Genomic DNA, 22,890 nt, shown 5'->3' with positions numbered 1-22,890 from the left:
CAGACCTCGTTAAGAAGTAGCACACATTCTGGCATCATGAGGTTACACTCAGTTTGCATGACAGAAGTGATGCAATTTTGAGCAGAAATAACCGAAGTCCAACCCTGATACTGCAAGCTGCATATACTTTCATGTCTATGAAAACCCTCACATGAACAACAGAGATGTTTCTTCAGGTATCTGCCCTCTCTAGCCACCTCATTTGCATGTCGTTAGACACTCTAACCTAGGACTTAAATCCTACAGTCCCAGCAGAGCTTCACAGACTGCTATAGTAACCTGGCAAACATTTTACCTTCTCTTGCCTCAAATGCAAAATGAATCACTTTGTCCCCCTCTCCCCCCTTCTCACAGTTACGCTGTAAGCCAGCCATACAAGCAGCCTGGTCAGCTTTGTGTGACCTCTATCTACACTTCTGTAGCTGCTAATTTAATTTGACAGCTGAACTCTTCATTCTTCATTTTCATCTCCCAAGTGTAGTTCAATCCACAATTACAAAACCTGAGTGTTAACACAAAGACAAACAACACTGTGGCGGTGGTCAGCGGTGAAGGGAGAGCAGGATTAAAACCAAGCAACCTATACTTCCATCTGATTAAGGCCACTGCATAATGATGACCCTGCTAGTGTTTATACTAAAGAAAAAAATTGCATCCTTTTTCAGGGCACTGGAGTGTCTACAAACACACAAGACTGGAGATTAGCAGAATCTAGTAAAAGGTAAGTATATAGAAAACTTTGTTTCATTTGTCTCAGCATTCTAAATGACTTGGTTTTTCTCACCATACAGCAAAACTCCCAAGGAGAAGCTACAGAAGAGGGACAAAAACAATCTTCCATACACTTGTAAAACACACTTCCATACACTTTCCATGCAGGCTATGAAGATGATGTGACAGCCAAGTGGAGAGAATTTTTTCAGCTGGAATAGTAGTATGATGACAAGCTTGCAGTTTCTCCACCTACAAACCACAATCACGCAAATAACATCTTAACACTAAGATACCTATTTATATAAGCACAGGCTTAATCACTTAGATATAAGGCATCAAAGGGTACTATTAGGGCATGTTAAGGCTTATTAAGGCATAATACGGCACTCTAAAGACACCACAAACTGCAGCAGTGAAGCAATGAAAAGAAACTGCAGCATCAGTGTCTTCAATTTCAAAATCTAAATACACAGAAGGCGGCAGAATTATGCCTATGGACTAGAAGCAGCCCCATTAGTCTAACCTATTTTTCTTGCCTCACTAGCTTCCAACAGGGTATATTTTTCTCATTAAAAACACCACATCTCTGCCACCTGATGGCATGAACACCAGATACAGTGCATCAAATGCATGACTTCAACTGCAGCCTCACTTTGCACCAGTATGCTTAAGTAATGTGACTCTTCCCAAAAAGAGGCTAAGGTCTTGCCACTTCATGAGTGACCTTCTCAGTTCTCCTCACTTGCATTCTTAGCTTTCGACAAGCCTCTCCTTTAAACAGTGTTGGATATACAATTCACAAGTGACAAAGCTGACTCTTCAATAAGCTTGCAAAGCAACAGATCCTTTCCAACAACTCTGAAGCAAAGCAACTTCTGAACTGAATTCAGAACACAAGGCTACCCTCATTGCTCGCAGCAGCCAACAAAGCCACCATTAAATGCTATTTACATGCCTCTCCTACGACAGTCATGCCAAACAGTCGTATTCAGCAGTAACAGCTCTCCATTCTGCTAACCTCCATGTGAGCAAAATCATCACTCTTGTTCACGGCAAACTGAGGTTCTGTGTTTTAGGAATGTCAATTCACCACTGATTTTGAACATCAATCTAGGCACTGCATGCACACTTTAACCAGGTGTAGAAAATGATCTTTTGTGTATTTTGCCTCCTTAATATTTGTATGCCAATGAGGCAGTCACTTCAAATTATGAGAAATGTGAAAAACAACATAGCTATGTACTCATTTAGCAACAATATCATTTCTTACTGCAGTTGAAAAAAAAAATGGCTTTGTTGATTTGCAGCCGTATTTCATATATTCTGATAGCTTCTCATTTTAACCCTGCTGCTCTTCTGAGATTGAGTATTCCCAGTTTTTGTGGCAGCTTCCCACAGGTCACAGTTTACAATTTTAAGACACGTACTCATGGGTCATGAATTACATTCACACTCAAGAGGCATAATCCCATCAGAAATAGTTGTCCAAATGAACTTTGCAGCATTGCTCCATTGGTATGCTGCATAATCTTGCCCTTTGCCAAAGGGGAATTTGGTATTTTACATGCAGATACAAATAAAGCAAACAGCAGTATTACTACGAAATACACACTTTAGGTGGATCACTCATTTCTCTCAGTTCAAACAGCAAAGGCTCATGAAGAGACTCAGCAAATCAGGTCTTAACAATGTAACGCGTACCTAGAAATAAAAATCAAATTACTTTTTTTCTCCACCTTTAAGCAGGAGCACCTCAGTGCAGTTAAGACTACCCAAGACTACCTGTTGTCTGTGAGATCTATGCCAAGGTACAAACTTGTTCATTTCTTTTTATTGCCTCTTTCTTTTGTAACCTCTTTATCACCTCTCAGTTAGAGCTGGTTTTAGAAGCAAAGTGCTAGACAAAGAGCTATTGGCTGAAACGGAACCCATCATTTCTTTGTCTTTGAAGTCTCCTTGAATATAAATGTTAATCCTGTTCCCAACTTCTCTATCAATCTAACTCTTGTTTATTTATACATGCAGAGTCCCACAAAAAGTTTGCTCATTAGCTGACTCTCCATTTGGTCCTGCCACACACTCCATTCCTCTCAACCTTCAACATACTGTGTAATTCTTTCAGGCATGCCCTTTCACAAACACTACTGCCTCTTCCAGGTGCAGACTCCTCACTTCAACCTAACCCCCTTACAGTGGAAAATCTCTATCCCAGGTACACAGCACTCATTGTTTTGCTTCACATCCCACCCAGAAGACTGACCATTTCCTTATTCAACACCTCAACTCCTCTGAAATCTTGTTCTTCCATTCTCTAACAGGAGCTGACAGCACTCCCTTTGCAGCTTGCATACCTTCTCCCATAGTGAAAAAGAAAAAAAAAATTGGGAGATTTAAGATAAAGCCAAAGGGGTGGGGGAAGGAAGGAGCATGCTCAATTCAAATATTTTATTAAAAATATGTACCTGAATTTACAAGATTTTGACCAGTTCTACAGATGCAGCCACACAGGCACTTGGCAGACGTTCGCCCATTTTTTCATCTTTGGTTGCTGCACATTTAGAGTCAAATGCTTCGCATTACAAGGATAGCAACGAATCCTTCCCCTGGCATGGCAAACAGAGCTGCCTGCTGGAATATCTGGTTACTCCTAGTCTATCACATCTAAAATCCGTATCTCCAGCAACAAGAATTTCAAGGATGTTGCTCTTTGTCCTCTGCAGCACACAGTATTTGCATTAATGTGTTGAGCCATATCAAAATAGAAAGGTACCTATTTTGAAAGCAAAAGAAACTTTGCATTCTAGGTCTCTAGGCACAGCTGCATATACAACACAAAACCTTCACTTATGTACTATTTTTAGCACTAGACTTTTAGCAAATGAAAGCATATAGCAGATACTGTTTTGCAAGAGTTCACTGAGGAAAATGCCAAAGCAAACAGATGAAGTAGGAGTAAGTATCTTCAGAGTCTAGTACTATTTTTCCAGACTGCTACTATTACTGAAGAATATGCATGTGTCTCTATTAATTTCATTGCAGTCTGGACAGGAAATGCCACAGATGCTAGTGTCTTCATAAAATGTGCTTTGATTAGCACTGGAGTTAAATTGTGCATTATTAATATTTATTTTTCTTGTCTAGGCAATGAGTATTTCTCACTATCAGGAAGGAGGAAAGAAGGTGAGTTCTAACAAGAACCAAGAAGGTTAATGTCCTGTTTTTCCTCGCAGGTCATATATTCTATGAGGAAATACATAAATATAGCACTGGCGCTTGACAATTAGAAGTCAGGAGCATCAGCTACAGCCTGCAGCCACAAATTCCAACCATCAGCAATGCTGATCAGTCATGTACTTTGCAGTAATTTAATAATTACATTATTCCCATACATCATTTCATCGCAAGTGGAATAAGCCTACTTTTCTGCATAGTTTAGTGAAGTCACAAAATTTTATAATTTGTGGCTTCATAACCACATAGCTGTAGTTTCAGAATAATGTTTTTCAAAAGATAGTGTGTTGAACGTTTTATTGGCACCCCAAACCAGGCAACGAAGAAGAACTAAAAATGTTACTGACAAAGATGTTCTCTCTCCACTCCCACCTTATTGTTTCCATTGAATTATATAGTATTTTCAAGTGCAGAAACTCTAGGTTAGTTTTGTGCACAGACAGAGCTGGGCTTGAAAGAAATCAGCAAAAAAATTTAAACATTAACATGCCTGCCTCCAAATCTCTATAAAGCCAACTGAAATATCCAATGAAACCACAGGTGACAGATTTGCTTACATTATTTCAGGACTTGGCTTTGTGTCTCCCAGTTTCATTAATTCATGTGTATTCTTGAAGTAAAGCTCAATCTGACACTTCAAAATCAGAGCCACAGTTTGACTTCATGAATGATTATCTCACATTCCTAAAAAGTTCTCTTAGTGTGGTAAGAATAATACCTAGATTCATAACAGGATTCTGGACACGGTTAATGCACCATAGCATTAAAATGCAGCTGTATAGAGGACATAACAATAGACAACTATAGAATTAATGACTTCAGAGTAATTTTTTTAATCCCAATTAAAACTTGATCATATATAGCTTTTCACTAAGCAAATACTTAGAAGTTTTACAACAAAGATAAGGATTCCAATACCAAAACTTAGGAAGAAATACTTGATTTTCTTAGCTACTGTTCACAAAGCCTTGAGGAGACTGCCCCCCAAATCTCTACAAGATCTGCAGCAAATGAGCTGAAAAACACCCTGTGCAGAAAATTCCCAGTAGTACTTGGTAGAAAACGAGGCACAGCACACCTAGACAACGTACGCAACTTGCTCAGCTCACACTTACCTTCTCAACACCGTGAGAGTTCCATATATTCTTCCTTTTTGGCAGCAACTACAAAGAGTTACATGATTTTCTCTGGCAAGTATCCCGCTATTGAACAGTTTTTGCTAGCATATAAGGTCAGACACCTGTTGTTCATCAGAAGTCACATAAACACCGTTCCGCTACTGAAAAATGGGAACAGAGTTACTAGTACGGCTTCAACCACAACAGCTATAAACCACTCAGTCACTCAACGCACAAAGTTACAAATGACCAAAGCTACTAGCTTTTTTACAAAGTCCAAGCTCAACAGTCTTTAATTCAAATACATTTATAATAAGTAAACATTTCAGAAATCAAAATTGGAGGGAGTAGACTGAAACACCCACAGACATTCTTGCTTTACTCTCCATCCTCCTAGAGAAGGAATGGTTATTTCTGATAGCGGTTTGATCAGTACAGAAGACTCCCACGAACTAAAAGCTTTTGTCTTAGTTAGGTATTAGCTATGTAGTGAAGTACATTCAAGAAGTCCTTTTATCAATTTGGCATTTTTCAAGTACCTGGCAGCTGGTCCTGTTACAGATAACAAATAGCCCCTTTTTGCCTGCAGAGTATTAAATCAAAATCCACCTCTTCCAGTCCATAAATATACTGAGAATCCTATCCGGCTGAAGTCTACTGGCTGACTCGGGTATTAGTGTCAACTTCTCTAAAATGAAAGCATTATGAAAGATTTATTTCCTGTTTAGCAGTATCACACCTCCTGCTGATAGATTTGGGTTGTGCTACTGATCACTTAGACATTATACACCTATGAAATTTTAAAAGAATAAAATCTGAATAATTAAAATACACACTATCTGGAAAAAAAAGTAAAGAAAGAAAAAGTAAAAGGCTTTAATACATTTCATTGTTTCGTGCAGATAATTATTTAACAGACTCCAGCCAACCAACGAAGAAACAAAATACAAACGTTTCAGTCTTTCTTGCTCTCTTTTCTCAAGACACTTGACTTGTACTTTGAGCTTAAGTAGTAGTTGAGTAGTTAAGTAGTTAATCCACTGATACACAACCTAAGCAGAAAATAATTTTTTAGTTGTACCACTAAATCGTTAATATTATTAGTGGTACAACAGCTCAGTGCTATACCACTAATAATATTTTCTTGGTTACTGTAGAGATAAATTTGTAATCCAGGTAACTGGAGTACAACAGTAAAAACTCAAAACATCCCCAAGCTGTGCTCAGGAAATGTTCCACAAAATAGCTTTAGATTAAATTAGAAGTTGTTTTCATTGCAATGATGGGCAAAATTATCTCTAAAAGTCAATGTATATTAAAAGGAAGATTGTTACATTTTATGATGAGTAAACAAATGACAAGTAGGTATCAAGAAGTAAGATTCAAAACTCTATAACCAGAGCTTATTTTCAATAGAAAGGTATGAGTGCAGATTCTTTTGGGTTAGAATAACTTGATTGTTTGCTTGATATCTCAAGTTATGAACTTCCCTTCCTGGTAAAGTGAATAAATCCAAAAAAGTCCTTACTGAACAGAAATAGCTTTATCATTACAATCTACTCAAGAGCACCAGAACACCAATATCTTCAGATGCTTACAGCTGTACTGTAAAAGCTAGTTCAACATAGGTAGGAAGGTAAAATTTGATTTGATAAAGTTTCATTGCAGCGGACAAAAATGAAGCTTGCATTTTGTTTGCTGGCAGGAAAAGAATATTCAATTCACAAAAGCGCATATAACAAAACCAAACATGCAATCTATTGCTTTTAAAACTTTTACTGCAACATAACATTGAAGTGAACAGTAATTAGATAGCTATCATTTTCCCCAAAAAGAAAAGATGTAAACAGGATAATAATGTTACCTGTATGTATATAGCTTCTCAGATCATTTGAAGGGGGCAAAGGAGGGGGTGGTGTTTCTCAATGACCAAGACACTTTTAACTGAAACGGGTTTTCATTTCAAAAGAAAAAAAGCCAACATTGTTTTAATCCAGCATTAAACAAAATACGGTGCTTCTTGCGCTACTTCAACATGTCTGAAAAAGCAAAATAACTACCCATATTTTGGCATTCGTGTTTACATTTGCTCAGATCTTTTAGATTTCACAAAGCTGTTATCCAGTGTTGCCATGAAATACAGATTGTAGAATCTAGGTAGCACAGGCTACTTCAATACCAATACTAAGTAGAAAGGAACATGAAGCAGGGTATACACTACATTTCTGGAACTAGTACAGTAAGAGTGAAAACCTAGAAAAAGTTAACCTACAGTTTATAGAAGGAACTAATTATCTGCAGAAGCTGATTTTTGGTTGTATATTATTTTATACTGTGTGATTTTCTGCATCTGCTAATTTAAAGCAGACATACTTGCTGCTTTCTTTGCTTTGTTTCCTATATTCTCTTCTCCCCCCGCCCTCATATACCATACACCAATCATTATGAATATAAGCCCAAATATCCCAGACAATCCAGTGAACAAAGTTAGTGTAATGCACTGGTGTGAGGTGTGAAATAAAAAAATGTCTCTCAATCTTCATCAAAGTTCTGTTGTAGAAGAAAGTTGGCAGCCAAGTTTTCATTCTTCTCACAAGCAAAATATGCCTGTATCACAAGTCCTTCAGGAAATCCTAATGCCTTTAACTGAAGAAAAGAAACATATTTAGAAAGTACATTTTTGTATATTAAGCTTCTTTGTATGTCTAGTAACTTGAGATGCCACTTAAGCAATTACTGCCTTCTTGAAAAAAACATTGCTGCCTAGCTCAATACAGCCTTTACTGAGCAACGAAAAAGAAGGTGTTGCCTCTGTCTTTAGCAAACAGAATTCTCACTTGAAAAAGTGATTTAAATGAGTCTAATGAAGCACCATAAAGCATGCCACTTTTCTTTCACTGCTGCAGTAAGTCACTAAAACAGACTTGGGTCACCGTAATGTCAGGAAGTAACGGCACATTGCTCTGCTGCAGAAAAAAACTTCAAACGATGCCCATTTTAAACTATTAATTATAAAAAGCTCAGGATTTTTTCAAAAGTTGCCTGGAACAAAAGATCCCAGCCTGTGATGACTAGTAGGTAGCCCAACACGTCACGTTAAGCCACACTTTCAATTGTTCCAACTGGACTTTCACTTTTTAAAAAATTGACTGCACGTTGCAGCCATGAGAAGTAAATTGAGAGCAATTTTTTCAGAAGTCAAGGAACTAATTAATGTCTGGGACACAATGACAACAGGAGAAGAACTTATTACTGTGCCAAGGCAAATGGGTTTAGCCTGCATGTAAAGATATTCAGCAAACCAATCTTTGTTTTAGCCGAAGGCAAGAACATATAACCATTTGGAGATTTTCTTAAAATCCTCACGGCACCTGCAAGGCATTTTACATATAGGGCAGATTAAAACTCTGTGAGAAACTGTGTCCTATTATCCCTTATCAACCATTCTTAAATTTAACTTCACGCTTACAAACAGCATGAATGTGTCACCTGTAATAATAAGACACCTACATTTTGAGGTGTGTCTTTCATGGAAAGGGGAAGAAACACACAGGTCTCTGCTGGGTTTGGAACAGATTGTAGAGGTAATGCTCTACTGCATAAAATGGTTTTAAAAGGAAATGCAGCAGACTAGAGAGGATGATCTGTGAGGAAGTACATGGACAAACAGTTTTATTAGACCATTTTTACGAATTGTCAATTTCCTTGAAATCTACAGAATTGACATCTATATCAAAATCGCTCTTTTCTGATGATCCTTACATAACCTTTTGCTTTGTCCGTTGAAAAACACTGTCTTCGATATACAAAAACACTACCACAATATGACATAAGTCTTTGCAATTTGTTCTGAGAAAAATCTCAGAGGCATTGCCATCTATGAAAATCCATATTTATTCAGTTACACGCAGTATTTACAAATGCAATACGCTGCCCCAAGTATATATTTTCATAGACATGTTTGCATGTATTTTTAGAAAGCTGTAATTAACTAGTTCTCATGGATAGACAAATAACTGGGTTAAGTAGCGACTTCAACTAATCTACTTAAGCTCTTACTATCCAAGGGACATGAGAGCTCTTACTATCCAAGTACTTTGCAAACAGTGCTCATGCAGACACACCTTTGTACCTGGAAACCTATCACAGCACGGTCTAGAACAGTACTGTCGGAGGCTTTTGCAAGAAGAATTACTGCCTGAGTTCCCATTCCTGAGGGAAACCCATTCACTCATCAATTATTACAGATGGCCTCTGATCACTTAAAAGGCTCTGCATCCTCTCAGTAAGACATTCAAGAGATCTTGAGACTCAATTGCTATAAACCAAGAGGAGTTGTGATTTGAAACAAGACTACAACAGCTATGAAATATCAAATATAAAGTATCAAAAATGATGCAGAACTACTGAGCATAAACAAACAAAGTTTAAGTTAAGGCATGTCTTAAGCATGCACCAGAGTCAGCATCCTACAGCAACAGCTAAGCAACATTTCAAAGAACAAAGGCTCACCCTTTCTATAGCTTCTTTTTCCTGAGGTGTTACTTGAATGTAGTTCATATGACCATTTCCACCTTCTGCTACTCCTCCAGTGCTGGCACCATCATCACTGCCACTTAAACCTTGGCGGGACTCTAGAACTGGCTCATTCAACATATGAATAAAATGTTCCTGGTGTTGGCTTATTTGCTGTGATGCATGGGAGAATAAAAGAAATAATATATTGAAATAAAGCATGTTTAAGCCTGCTAACAGGCAAGTAAGAATATTTATTTTCAGTGAATTAAGTAGTCAAAAGAATGTGTAAAAAGTGCATAGAGAAAAATTATTAAATCAACCATAAGAAATGCAATCTCATGTTTCAGTTCAATTGCAGTGACCCTTCCCTCTTCCTGATGCCCTTTGCACCTCTTACAAAGAGACTCAGACTCATTTCTAATGCCATAGAAAATACGTTCTGTATAGCAACAACTGCTGAAAAAGCCAATAGAATGTTGTAACTTCTACTAACACACTATCCCAGTTAACATCAACATATCCCCTTCTTGTAAAGCTAAATCAAAATTATCAGCGTTATTTTGTTGTTTTAAGATTCACCTGCAGTAGTTGAGGGTTTTCCCGTCCAATCTGCTGTAGCAAAGCTGGTAACAGAGAAGGATTTTGCTGAATAATTTGTCTCATCTGCTGGAACTGAGGCTGATTTCGTAAAAACTCAAGTGGATGTCCTGAAAATCAATGAGACAACATGTTTTTGTAAAAAGTTACCAAGATTCTTAATAAAATACATACATACACTGTAACTGTAGATAGAAACAGGACATTAAAGTGGAGAATACACCCCTCCCTGAAGAACAGAAGAGCCTGCCTCCTCACGCTAACTTACACTAGCTTTATGCAAGAATTCTTTATACTAAGGTTAAACAATGCATTTTCTTTTCACCCAGCCTTCTCTTAATATCCAACAGCCTTCTGTCCTTGATCTCCAGCACTTTTCTCTTTATGTCTCATCTCCGAGTAACCTCATTCAGAGACACCTACCCAGCCTACTGTCCTGTCTCTATGCCTACAACAGAGTTCTCTATCTCCTGCAATAGGTCAGTTCTGTCCTTCTCGAGTGAGTCTTGCCTTCCAATATACCCTATACTGTTAGGTACTGCCTTGAACGCAGCAGTCTCTAAAGTGCTCTGAAATATCCCATCTCCCCACTCTCTCTGTATGGATGATGTCATGTGTGCCTGTCACTACTACCTGTATGTTTAACACTCTGGCCTCTATCAAGGCTTACATCTTGAACATCATCTCTGCCACAGCCTAAGACAGACCTTTCCTACTCCTTGATTATGCTCCTTTCATGCATTTATTTCCCTTTAAGACAAGAGTTCTCTTCAGCAGGCACCAACCACTCTGTCCATGTGCTGCACTGCTGAGCGAGTCTCCCAGGTGCTACACCTCACAGCCTTATTGCAGGTTTCTCTCTCGATATTCCAAGTGCTAAATGCATTAGTGTAGTCACAGTCGACAGTGCAAAGTTAGCCAGGGAAGTAAGAAGTTAGAATTTTAAGTAAGAGGAATCACAACCCCCTCCACATTTGTGGTCTTATGTTTAAATCAGAACACTGAACCAAAGGAATTGTGCAAGCTCACAACGTTTTTAGAAACTTCATGCTTTATTCCAGATATATCCACTTACAAGCCATTTGTTCCAAGCAAGCACCACACTTGGAATTTCACGTTACAGCTCTTACCCAATTCACTTTGATCAGTTCACAAGCACCAGGAACTTAAAATTCACCGAAGCAGAGAATGCTTAAGTGCATGTGTTTATCACATCCTCTCAAATATAGCCTTTCTTACCTCCTAATGAACTAGTAGTTGTAGGTATAGTTGCTACTGCTGCTGCCACTGCTGAAGACTGAGAGGCACCAGTGCTTGCTGCTTGAGGGGGTTCAGCCACAGCCTGATTATCTCCGGGTATACCCTAAAGCCACAGTTCACATAATCACTACAGAATGTTAAAAGATACTTGTTTTACTGCATATATTATTTAGTTTTCAGAACGAAGGAAAAAACATTAATGCTTTTACCGCAAATACAAAGCGAGATTCTGTGATAGGTATGCATTTACAACTGCAAAAGAATGCTGTGAAAAGAGTAATTTATTTTTTGACAAGAAAAATACATGGTTTGTATAGCATGCATGGTTTGTAAAGCATGCACTGCATCAGTTTAAAATACATTTTACTCCATAAAAAAATACTTACTTTGAGTTCTGTTCTAAGATATTTGATGTGAGTGAAAAAGTTAAACTAAATATACTGTCACAATATGTTATAGTGTTATGCAAATAAAGTTATACAGGAACATAATTGTAGTACACAATGCTAACAGTGAGATTATAGATGCCATGCAATCTGGCAAGAAATTAAGAAGAGATGTAAGAACATGGCTCTTTGGACCTCTTTCCTCAACGCAACAGCATGACAACTGTCATTTACTTATCCTAAGTGTGAAAAGGCCTGTATGTTATCAAATTTTAGCAGTTTAAAAAAAAAGTTAGCTTGCATTTTGTTTATTTTCCATGTGCAAATAACTTTATATAGGAACTAATTGCTCAGTGGGATGGAACTGACAAACCTAAAAAAGAACAATTATAGTAAATTAGAATGTGGGTTATACAACCGAGACGGACCTTACTCTATTACCCTTCTCCTGCAAGGGAACCCTTCAAACTTCCCACCCTAACCATATTTTCCCCACTGCCACTGAACTCCTGCACCAAATTTGTCCTCCCCCATGCAGTCTAGAAACTTAGGCAGCTTGGCACAGGACAGACACCAAGAAAGATTCCTATATGACTACAAGCTCTGGTGGCACAGGCAAGGCAAGTTGCCCAGAAGAGGCAGCCTCCACAGAGCAGCAAGCCTCCTGATACACACAGAGCAACAGTGGGGGGAGCTATGTCAAGCCCAACCTCAAAAGGGCAAGACTGTACAAGGTCCTCTACTTCACAACACTCATTTTCCAGGGCATCAAAAAACTCAATTTTTCTACAGTCTTTCAGCATATTCAATCCAGGTAAGTCTGAGAAGGCAGCAGCACTGATATAACTGAATATATTTCACCTGCTTCAAATGAAGAAGGCATCCTTCAGTTTGGGAACCACAAAACATAAGGAACAGGGTGGGTGGAAATAATCACAGAACTTCAGTGTAACCAGACGATGAAAAGGTTTGGCAAACCTACCATAGAAACCACTGGTAGGTAACATAGATTAAAAATCCTGCTATAACATGTTCTTCACATGATATGTTCACCACTATACCTGAACATAAAGGACAAATACACAGCTAATATAAAGGCCACATCTAGAAAGGAAGAACTGGACAGTGCTCCAGGCAAAACTTTGCCTCGCCTGTGAGATAAGAAGCACATCAAGGTATAAATCACCTAATCAAGTCCACGTTTAAGCCACTCAGAGGAATAAATACAAGTTTTCTCTGTCACATACTTCATTACCATTATATGGCTTGGTCAGCTTGCCACACATCCCTCCCTCCACAGAGGGGGAAGAAAATTCCACTCATGACATAATTCTGAGGTAACTCTCTCCTATCAGTGCCTGACAGAGCACTGCTTAAATACCTTTTCCCATCAAATCAGTCATTTCTGGGAATCTAATTATGATGTAGGAACTTGGGTTAATCTTACAAAATTACTGGTTGATTTCACCTATTCACAGGTGTACATTGTCACTGCAATCTGTGCCCAGATCAAACATCATATGCTTGTTTAAACCTTAAGTTTTCTCTTGAATGGAAGCACTATGGAAACTAGTCCAACCAAATTTACTTAGAGATGACTTGTCATCTTGAACATCATCTTATCTCTTAAATACAAGCTTGAAGCCACTCTCCAAATAACCGAGACCGTGTACAATTGTCATCAGATGAGACTAGTGAGGTGTTCATACAGCTGTCGAACAGAATAAAGCATGTTATCAATTCACATACAATTAATTTTGAATGTAAACATTGTTCGGACAGCAAAAAGGCCATTTTTGCCTTATGGTGGATTAAACAATTGTTTACTGTTTAATTGAGCACCAGAGCAGTTTTTAGCTGACATTGTTCTCCACAAGGTAATCATCACATCAGGCCCGGCCCAAGGAATGTACACATTTAGAACAGAATAGTTCCAGTTGGAAGGGACCTACAACCATCATCTATAGTCCAACTGCTTGACCACTCCAGGGCTGACCAAAAGTTAAAGCATGTTATTAAGGACATTGTCCAAACGCCTCAAACACTGACAGGTATGGGGCATTGACCACCTCTCTAGGAAGCCTGTTCAGTGTTTTACCACTCTTGTGGTAAAGAAACATTTCCTGAAAATTTCCAAACTAAGAGGCTGCAACCAATAGTCTGGTTGTTGGAGGAGAGACAGGACTCTTCCTAATTAAGGATTAGGAAATCCTTGGGTCAAAAAGAGATCTGAATCTAAATGCTTCCAAAGATGAGCCTGGGGCACAGGAAAAGAAACAGCGTCTTTTGGAATTGAGACCTCCTTCCACGACCATAGCTTAAGGACATAGGATTACATCTAGATCCTCAGCCATGAAGCCATGAAAACTGAACAGCTTGTCATCTGAACCATGGACAACAACTGGAATCTTCAAGGTTCACTTAAGAAATAGCTACAGTTGAAGCATACATACTCTCTTGACATTTTGTTTCCAACACTTTACAGGTACCTTTGGTGTACTGGTTCTTTAAACCAGGACAGTGGTATACACTTACAGCTCTCAACATCCTAATCCTACCCTGCAGATTACATAAAAGGTAACACTGATGATGGTTTGAAGGCAGGTAAAGTAAAGGGTCAAAGAACAGTGTCATCTATGGACCAGTATAAACTAAAGAGAAGCTTTTTTGATGCAGCAGGATGGTAAGGAACATGTTTAGACCACAGCAGACCAAGAACAGTTAGAAAGACCATTTGCAGCAACAGAATTCTTCTAGGACAATAGAAGTCTGCCAGTTAATATGGTCTCTTAAGAGCAAGACTGTTCCTCCCCTTCCATCAGGAAGAAGAGGAAGAACAAAGAAAAGATATTCTCAGTAAAGCATAACATGAAAGAGAAAGGGACCAGCTTATACATCAGAAGGACTCATTTTAACACAGGACCTACTGAAGGAGTAGAAATTAACTGCTCAGACTACTCAGACTTAATCTATTTGGCAGATGTGCCATGTGTTGAACTCCATCATAGGGTTGTTCTGTTTCTGTTCAGCACTTCCCAAACAGAAGTAAGCTAGAGCAGGGAAATAGCAGACTGGGTGTACAAGCACTGCGCACTGTCCAGCAAGCCTAACGCTTACAGGAGGCACTGGATTTATGGTATATGCACAGACTAAATGAACAGTAAAATCAACATTTTTAAGGCATGAAAAACAAATGTTTTGAGATTCCAAACGTTTGAGATTCCAGACTTATGGCAGATAGATGGGAGCTACTGCATTCGCCCTTAGGGGGGGGAATATTTATCACCTTTTGTTGGCCTAATACTAGATGAGAATTGAACTTTTTATGTTCATGTACTTAAAACATTTGTTGTCTGTTTAAAAACGGCAGGTTACAAAGTCTTGGAATCATTAATCTAAGTAGCAAGCACACCAGTGACTTGCTGAAGAAGAACTACTGAAGAAAAACTTCATTAACAGAAGGGAAGTTTTGTAACTGGAGGCGAAGATGACAGTTTTCTTATCAATCTATCAGAAATTCAATCCACATATTTTGCAAGGACTGGTTCAAGATATCTGGCTTCAAGATTTTAATAAAGTTCAGATTTGGAACAAGGAAAAACTGCATCAGGGAAAAAATGGTATGCTAGAGTGAAAACTAAACGCACTGGAAATACTGATTAAGCAACAAGCTCCCAGATAGATTCTCTGGTGGTAACAATTCACCTGTCAGATTAAGGTATACAATGAGAAGCAATCCAAAGAGCCCCTAAAACAACTCACAAGATTTCCATTAAAGTGAACTCTTCTATTACCTCTCACGCCAATGAAGTTCATTTCACCCTTCGAACTATATTTATCAAATGAGAAATTGTTTTTTCTCCAAAACACTTCCTAAATTAAAACACCAGTTAAATTAAGCATACTTCAAAAAACTTTCAAACCTTTCTGTTTGGAAAGTATATTATTAAGAACGCTATGCGTTATTAGTAAAAACAATTAACTGGAACTTAAAAAAAATGCATTTGTGATATTATAGATACTAATACAAAAATAAAGCTAATGCTTTCACTAAGATGTGACACAAAATCATTCCTTCAGTCAACCATTGGCAGTTAAAACTATCACTGTAACTGGACATACTTTACATACATATCCATATAAATCAACAAAGAATAAAAGCAAAGAAGTGACAGAGGTAGTTCGGGATGACTCCAGTATTTCCTGTAACACATTAGGACCCCCAAAATCCGAATCTCAGCCTTCCAGATGCTCTGCTTAGAGATGTTCCTCCTCCTCTATGAACATGTATTGCTCTCACTGATTGGATAATATTCAAAATAACAAATAAATCAAAGTTAAGATTATTCTTTAGTAAGGACAAAATAAAAAGTGAAAGAACAAGGTGTAGGTAAAACAAACTGCTCACCATTAAAAGGTATTCCACTGCTCTGTCAGGATTGTTGAAGCTGGCCCTCAGCGCCGCAATTACTTGCTCTCGTTCATAGCCCATTGACATGATCTCAGTCACCATATTCTCATAGGACTGACCTGTCACTAGAAGTAACATGACCGCCATTTTAAGGGAATAAGGCAAAAAAAGTACAAAAAAGTTTCAATGGATAAATTTCAGTTCTACCCAAATTTGAGTTGTTCATTGAAGAGTAAAGAATAGCTCATATTAAACTTGTCATGGTTCTGTTGCTTTAACTCCAAGTATATTCTGGTGGTTTCATCATGCATTTGATTGGAATAGTAGAGGGTAATGAACACAATGCAAACTTCTATTGAAAAAAGCAGCACTTGTGATACTTCTGTACTGATAATTGAGATAATATTCCCTCTCTATGCTTTCATCTAGGGTCAAGGGTATTCTCACAGCTAATATTCAATTCCTAATGCAATCAAGAAAAGTCTCCTGCAGTGTAAGTTTGGAAATTAAACTTTCTGGGCAGAAATCTGCCTGTCAAACTGTTAGCCATCGAGGTTTTTCCAAATAAAGACTTTACACTATGCTATGGTTAGATAGATGACAAATAGTGATGACCAAGTTACAACTGTATATTGTTGTATAATATCACCAGCTACATGCTGGTGATAATGATCAAAGTCATTTAATCAACTTAACATGCACAAACTCAAGTCAGGCAGACAACTTAAAATTATATCTAGGAAAGTCACTCAAGACCTCAATGAGGGTTCAGGAGAACAAGTTGTCTCATTTAATTCATGTATATTTGTCTAGACATCCATCACATCAAATCCCCCACCTCCTCCAGCATAAACAGACTAAAACTGGCCCACACCTGCAGCCATCAAGACAGAAGGGTACACACACTATATATGGAGCAATGTAAGGACAACTGATCACTAACTAATGGTATCCTAGGGAAAATTTTCATCTCTTTTCATAATCCATTTTATTTCCCTTCCTTAAAAGCAGACAGCAGGTTTAACAATTAAACAAAAAAAAACCCCTATTCTATTATAAATCGTAATTGAGCAACATCTCAAAGGTTATCTTCCCACGCAAAAACAGAAAAAAAACCCAAAAAACCAAACCCAGGCATTAAAATACCATGGATAAAGATATTTCTGATCTCAGTGGAACCCTACTACTGACTCTGTAACACTAGCAAGTTAGTGGCAGGAGAGTTAAACAATTAACAGTCACCATAAAAAACAACAGATTAAAAAAAGTAGAGGAAACAAATACTGCTAGAGCTACTGTGTTAAGACAAGTAAGTCATACTTAAAAGAACCAAAGAAAATACCAAATTTTATTCCCTTAGGGAGAAGGCGTTTAACTCAAGCCAACATTAACACAACCACATTGCTTGATTTTTAAAGAATGCTTCTAAATAATCAGTGGATGTATGACTGAGGGCAATATACTTAAGAACAAATAATAAAACAGCCCTAGCCCAAGGATACTTGTGCACTATCCATAAAGATAAATAACGGATTTACAACTCTTGGCTAATTTGAGGATTTATTGTTCAGACTTTAAAATAACAGTGCCAACCTGAGTTTAAGGAATGGTAAGTTCATGTCTTCATATACAACTACAAGAACAATCATTTTACATCTACCTTCATTTTTCAAAGATATAAAAAAAAAATCACCTAAACTTCACTCTAAAGATACATACTTCTGCACATATCTTCAGAGAAACAAAAAAGCCAAGCCAACAATTGCCCCAACAGAGTGATTTTGCTGAACTTACTGCTCATGTTCTTTCTTACACAGCACTAGTTTACCCTTACTATTGCTAACAAACTAATCAAGGTAAACAGCAGACAGAACAACTTTTGATCTAATTAATTACTACTTAAACATTTCTCTAGTGCTCTTTCAATATGAGCTAGGTAGCGACTAGAACAGTATGAGAGATTTGGTACATAAAAAAAAGATGCAAGAAGGTTGACTTGCTCTGGACAGACTGCTACATAAGCCATAATTAAAAGCCAAAGAAGGAAACAGAATTACTGCAAATTTAGGCACAAGTACTCCATATACAGTCTACTTACACAAGTCGTGCAAAAGTAAGACCAAGAATAATAATTCAGGAACTGCATACCACCAATGTCATGATACAGTCAGGCCTATCTCTACATAGTACTACTGGGAATGTTTGTGAGGTCAATGCTGAACTAATTCTGCTCTTTGTTTTGTCTTTCAAATAACGTTTTAAAGCTGGATTAACTTTCAAATCCAGTTCATCACACTCCCCACAATAATTTTTGCCCCATGCCCTAAAGAAAGCAGCCTAAGATATGATTGCATAGGAACTGCAAGACGTGTAGGTCTTCATGTAGCACACAAAGACACATCGGTTTTCAGCCAGCATATCTAATTGAAAACAAAAGCAATTCAGTAGAAACCAATCCCTGTTTTTAAAGTGAAGACAATTATCTTCAGACAATGTAATTGAGAAGCCACAGTAAGAACATGCCTGGGATCCTACTTAGGATGTAAAAACATACTATATGAATTTGTGCAAGCAAATTCCTTTTAAGACAGTTTCTAAAGAAAAAGAACCAGAGCATTCATGGCTATTGCCTTTGAAAGCCTTGCAGTATGCTTACCCAGGAAATTACACTCAATGCCTGTTATTTCCAAACTGTTAGGGACAGTGGGTTTACTGTATCAGATACCAATCAAAGAACTTTCATACAAAATGGATAGAGAGGTGATGCTCTCCTGCTACATTGAAAGGAGATTTTTTTTTTTCAATTCTGAAGATAACTGAACCAAGACCACCAGCTTAATTAAACTTGTTGGTTATTATTGTTAACACAAGTATTTGTGACACATCTCGGCCACTAAGGTATAATGAATGGTTAATGAAGCCTGCAGCACCTTTGGTAGCAGCAGTCACTTTAAAAATGTGAACTTGGCTTGTTGTCTCCTACAGTATCTACCAGCTATTTCAGGTCACACATTTCTTCAGCCTACAACAGTATGTCATAACATAAGACCTAAGCTGCAGTTAGACTAAACCTGTTCGCTACCACCAATACACGTAAAACATTACTACTGCTCTTAAATCACCTTGGGCTTCTTAATCACAACACCTGCCTCCAATATATCCACACACCCCTACACAAAAATGTAAGTGAAACTCTTTAATTAGCTTAACTTTTTGTACCAGTTGCAGTTTAATGTTTACAGAGAGAAGACAAAATAAAAAACCCACCTCCCTCTTATTTCTGTGACTTAATTTGCCACACTCTAAAAAAAAAAAAAAAATCCCCTCTGAAAAATTTAAGTGGCAGTAGGGTTTGCCTAGCAATTTCCTAGTGACCAGAATCAGCATGAGGGGCAGAACTTCCTATTGTTTTCACCCTGTTTATTCCACTGAGAAACAAAGACATTTAAATTGTCAAAAGAAAAGTGAATTGACTATAAGTATATGGAGGCATTCATTCCTCAACCCAGATAGCAGCAGATTTGGTGAATTTATCTAATCTAAATGTGTCAGAAGACAGTACTGTCAAAAGCTGGAACAAGTGAATAATAAAGGCAGCCATTTTATCAGACCTGCACACTGGGAAGCAAAGGTGAAAAGAAAAGCGTACACATATTTATGTCCAGTCTTCTATTCAAGCCACTTCAATCTGAATAGTTAGAAGAGAAATTAAGGCAAACGGGGAAAAAAACAGGAATGATAAGGATCTTCTTTTTACACAATAAAAATATATGAAGTGAAATATTCTTCAGTAAAGAAGTTCTTGATGCTGGTTCTAAGATATAAACTTCAGGTCTTAGAGAAGAGTACTTTGATTATAACTTTAACAATGACAGATACAGAAGAGAATGTCAACATCTGCTAATCCGTCATTTGTTTCTGCTGCACCAAAATAATGTCTACATTAAAAAAACACTCCACTTACCAAGTGCACTTATAGCATCCTCAAAAAGATTTGATCGAGATGTATCACCTGTTGTACTGTAAGATGAAGACAAGTGCAATGGTAATTACAAAACTTCGGAAAACTTCCTGTTTTTCAAAAAAAGCAGCAGCAGCTGTAACTCTAATAGCCCCTTTTGTTTCTAAAAAAACAACAAAGCTTTCCAAAGATCTCTCTTTTGGTCTCATAGTGAGACCAGATTTTACAAACTTACAATGCTACCATTTTTAACACAAGGCCAACCTTCCCCCCTACCCCCCAATAGTTTGGCTTTTGCCCATCTGCTCAGGGATTAGCCATCTGCTTGCTTGAATGCTTTAAAGGGTGGGATAACAAGGTGGATTTTCAAAAGCACACAGCAATCTCACTAACTGCTTCTCCATAGTCACTGGTTTGACCTCAATGAGAACTCAAAGAGGTCAGTGGTAAGCACTAATTAAAATCTCAGTATCCTACTTTCCCAGGAATATAAACCGCTAACATTTGCAGTTACTTCATCTCAAGTTATCAAAGCTGTTAAATTACAGGATTAAAGGCTCACCTCCATGAACACCAAGGAACACAGAGGCACAACACCAGGCAGAGGAACGCCAGTTAACTCAGCCAGAGCCAAGGGTGCCCCTTTCCTGGCTCCTCCCAGGGCTGCAACTTAAAGCATCAGCCCCTTGGTCTCGGGGCGACACGCCTGATGGGTCAACAGGAGATGCTCCCCAGGTCTCCTTACGGATCAAGGGCATTACTGCCTGCAGGGTGGTGCGACTCACCCTGGGGTGCCAGGAAAAAGCGTTTCGGGATTGTGCAAGACTTATGGGATATCTAGGGGAAGAACCAAAGGCAGGGAAAGGGAAACATCAAGGCACCCTGCAGATGAAAAGCATGGGTAAAGAGAGTGAAAAAAGGAGAAAAATGGCCAGTCACATGTAAACAGCACTTCCCTGATCACCAGTCCATCCTGCCCTCTAATTAAATTCCATTTCTAACTATTTTTCATGCTGGGAGGGGGTCTCTCTATTCTACATGCACGTGTGTGTATGGAAGTCTAAGCGCCCAGAACTGGACAGTGAACCATGAGTCACAGGGATCCACACGTCTGTGGAGCCAGCAACTGCAGAGACCAGACAGTGTGGAAGTCTCAGTGCCAGCAACTGGAGAAGGGGCCAGAGGGGTCCATGTGCCTGGGGCGTTGGCAATTGAAGAGACTTCAGTGCATGCATATTCTGTGTGGATGCATCTGCTGGCGTGTGTGTAACCACCAGCAAGCACCAAGCTTGACTACAGTGAGTAGGTAAGATGCTTGAGAGCCGGGTATTGAATAGCTGCAAGTCAGAATCAGCTGCTGGAGAGAGTGGAGGATCTGAAAGAGGAGCTTTCCTCTGAAAGAGGAAAGACTGTAATGTCTGGGGGTCAGCTGCTGGTAAGGTCATAGGTCTCAACAGCAGGGGAGAGACCTGCTCGTGTGTCCATGAAGGAGGCAACAGGGAGGCCGGGGGATCTAGGCACTAGGTTCAGTGCAGGTCTACAGCCACTTCCTAGATGGAGCCTCTGTGTGTGCACACGTGCATAGGTCTGCAACGGGAATCTGAGTATCAGCAACTGGAGCAGTCACATGCCCAGGTACCAAAAACTTGGGGTTTTTGGTACCTGGGACTGGGAGAACTAGGGGCCAGCTATCGGAATAGACTGTCTAAGGCCAGCTACTGGAGAAATCCGTCTTGCTGAATTGTACATATGTATTTTGCATGAGAGGGCTTTGCCCTGAGTAGCTAGAGGGGAACAGGATGCAACTGCTGATGTTGTATGGTTGCTTGAGTGCTGGTTTTTTCCTTCCCATGTTGACCTATGTAGCCAGCCATATATATAGGTACATACATATTGTGTGTATGTACTGGGAATACGTGTTCAATCTTGATACTTGATAGACCTGGGGACATGGAGCTGCAGCAGCCTTGCACCTATCAGGCTACCAGAATCGGCAACTTCTATAAGCAAGTGAAAGATCATCAGATTAACTGTATCAGTTTTCAGAAGATGCCACTAAAAATCTAACAAGCATTTATAGAGATGCATTTTTTTATGTAAGAAAAAATTTGTTGCAACAAGAATGCTTCACTAGTATCTATCACTACTAAGATTTACAACTGAAAAAGATCAAAGGCAAAACAGGACACCAGCTTGCCTGGCCGTGGCTCAATAAATCTTCACCAGCCTTAGTAATTTAACTTCTAAAGCAAATCAGAAACAAGCAATAATCTCTGAAATCAAGGCAGGTGGTAACTACAACGTATTTGTTAAATTATTCTCTTGCTTCCTGTTAAGTATGTACACTGAGGCTCCCTTACTGCAGTTTTACAACACTGAAACCTGTACATGGAAAACCTGGAAAGTACTGTTTCAGTATCAAAGATTTAATCTAATTTTTGAACCTACTGGACAAACCAAGTGGCAAAAAACCCCACCCATTAACATTAAAAAAATTCAACTGATAACCGAAACTTCATTTTTATTCCATTTTAAAAAGATGTCCATTTCTCAGAATTGCAAAATTAAATCATCAGTTAGGGTATGTAGTGCAAGAAATTTGTGATGACATTTTCAAGATATTAGGCAATTGCACATTTTGTTTCGTTTCCTTATCATCAAATCAATATTTGATGGTGTTTAAATATAACCACT

The 22,890-nt window shown here is 38.5% G+C and overlaps 1 protein-coding gene across 5 annotated transcripts in view; it reads right to left on the bottom strand.

Annotated features, from left to right (window-relative positions):
* Window positions 1–5,326: 5,326 nt before the first annotated feature.
* Window positions 5,327–22,890, bottom strand: part of RAD23B (RAD23 nucleotide excision repair protein B) — a 41,818-nt gene continuing 24,254 nt past the window's right edge. For all 5 annotated transcript variants that reach the window (XM_075136860.1, XM_075136864.1, XM_075136862.1 and 2 more), the window contains 6 exons: window positions 20,200–20,255; window positions 16,233–16,360; window positions 11,418–11,541; window positions 10,161–10,288; window positions 9,576–9,752; window positions 5,327–7,709 (listed from right to left, as the gene is read on the bottom strand). In XM_075136860.1, coding sequence (XP_074992961.1) covers window positions 7,596–7,709; window positions 9,576–9,752; window positions 10,161–10,288; window positions 11,418–11,541; window positions 16,233–16,360; window positions 20,200–20,255 — 727 coding nt within the window. In that variant the 3' untranslated portion in view covers window positions 5,327–7,595. The remainder of the gene's footprint in view (window positions 7,710–9,575; window positions 9,753–10,160; window positions 10,289–11,417; window positions 11,542–16,232; window positions 16,361–20,199; window positions 20,256–22,890) is intronic.

Source organism: Calonectris borealis, chromosome Z, assembly GCF_964195595.1.
Source record: "Calonectris borealis chromosome Z, bCalBor7.hap1.2, whole genome shotgun sequence".
NCBI classification, from domain to species: Eukaryota; Metazoa; Chordata; class Aves; order Procellariiformes; family Procellariidae; genus Calonectris; species Calonectris borealis.
This window is presented reverse-complemented; position numbering and strand designations above follow the sequence as displayed.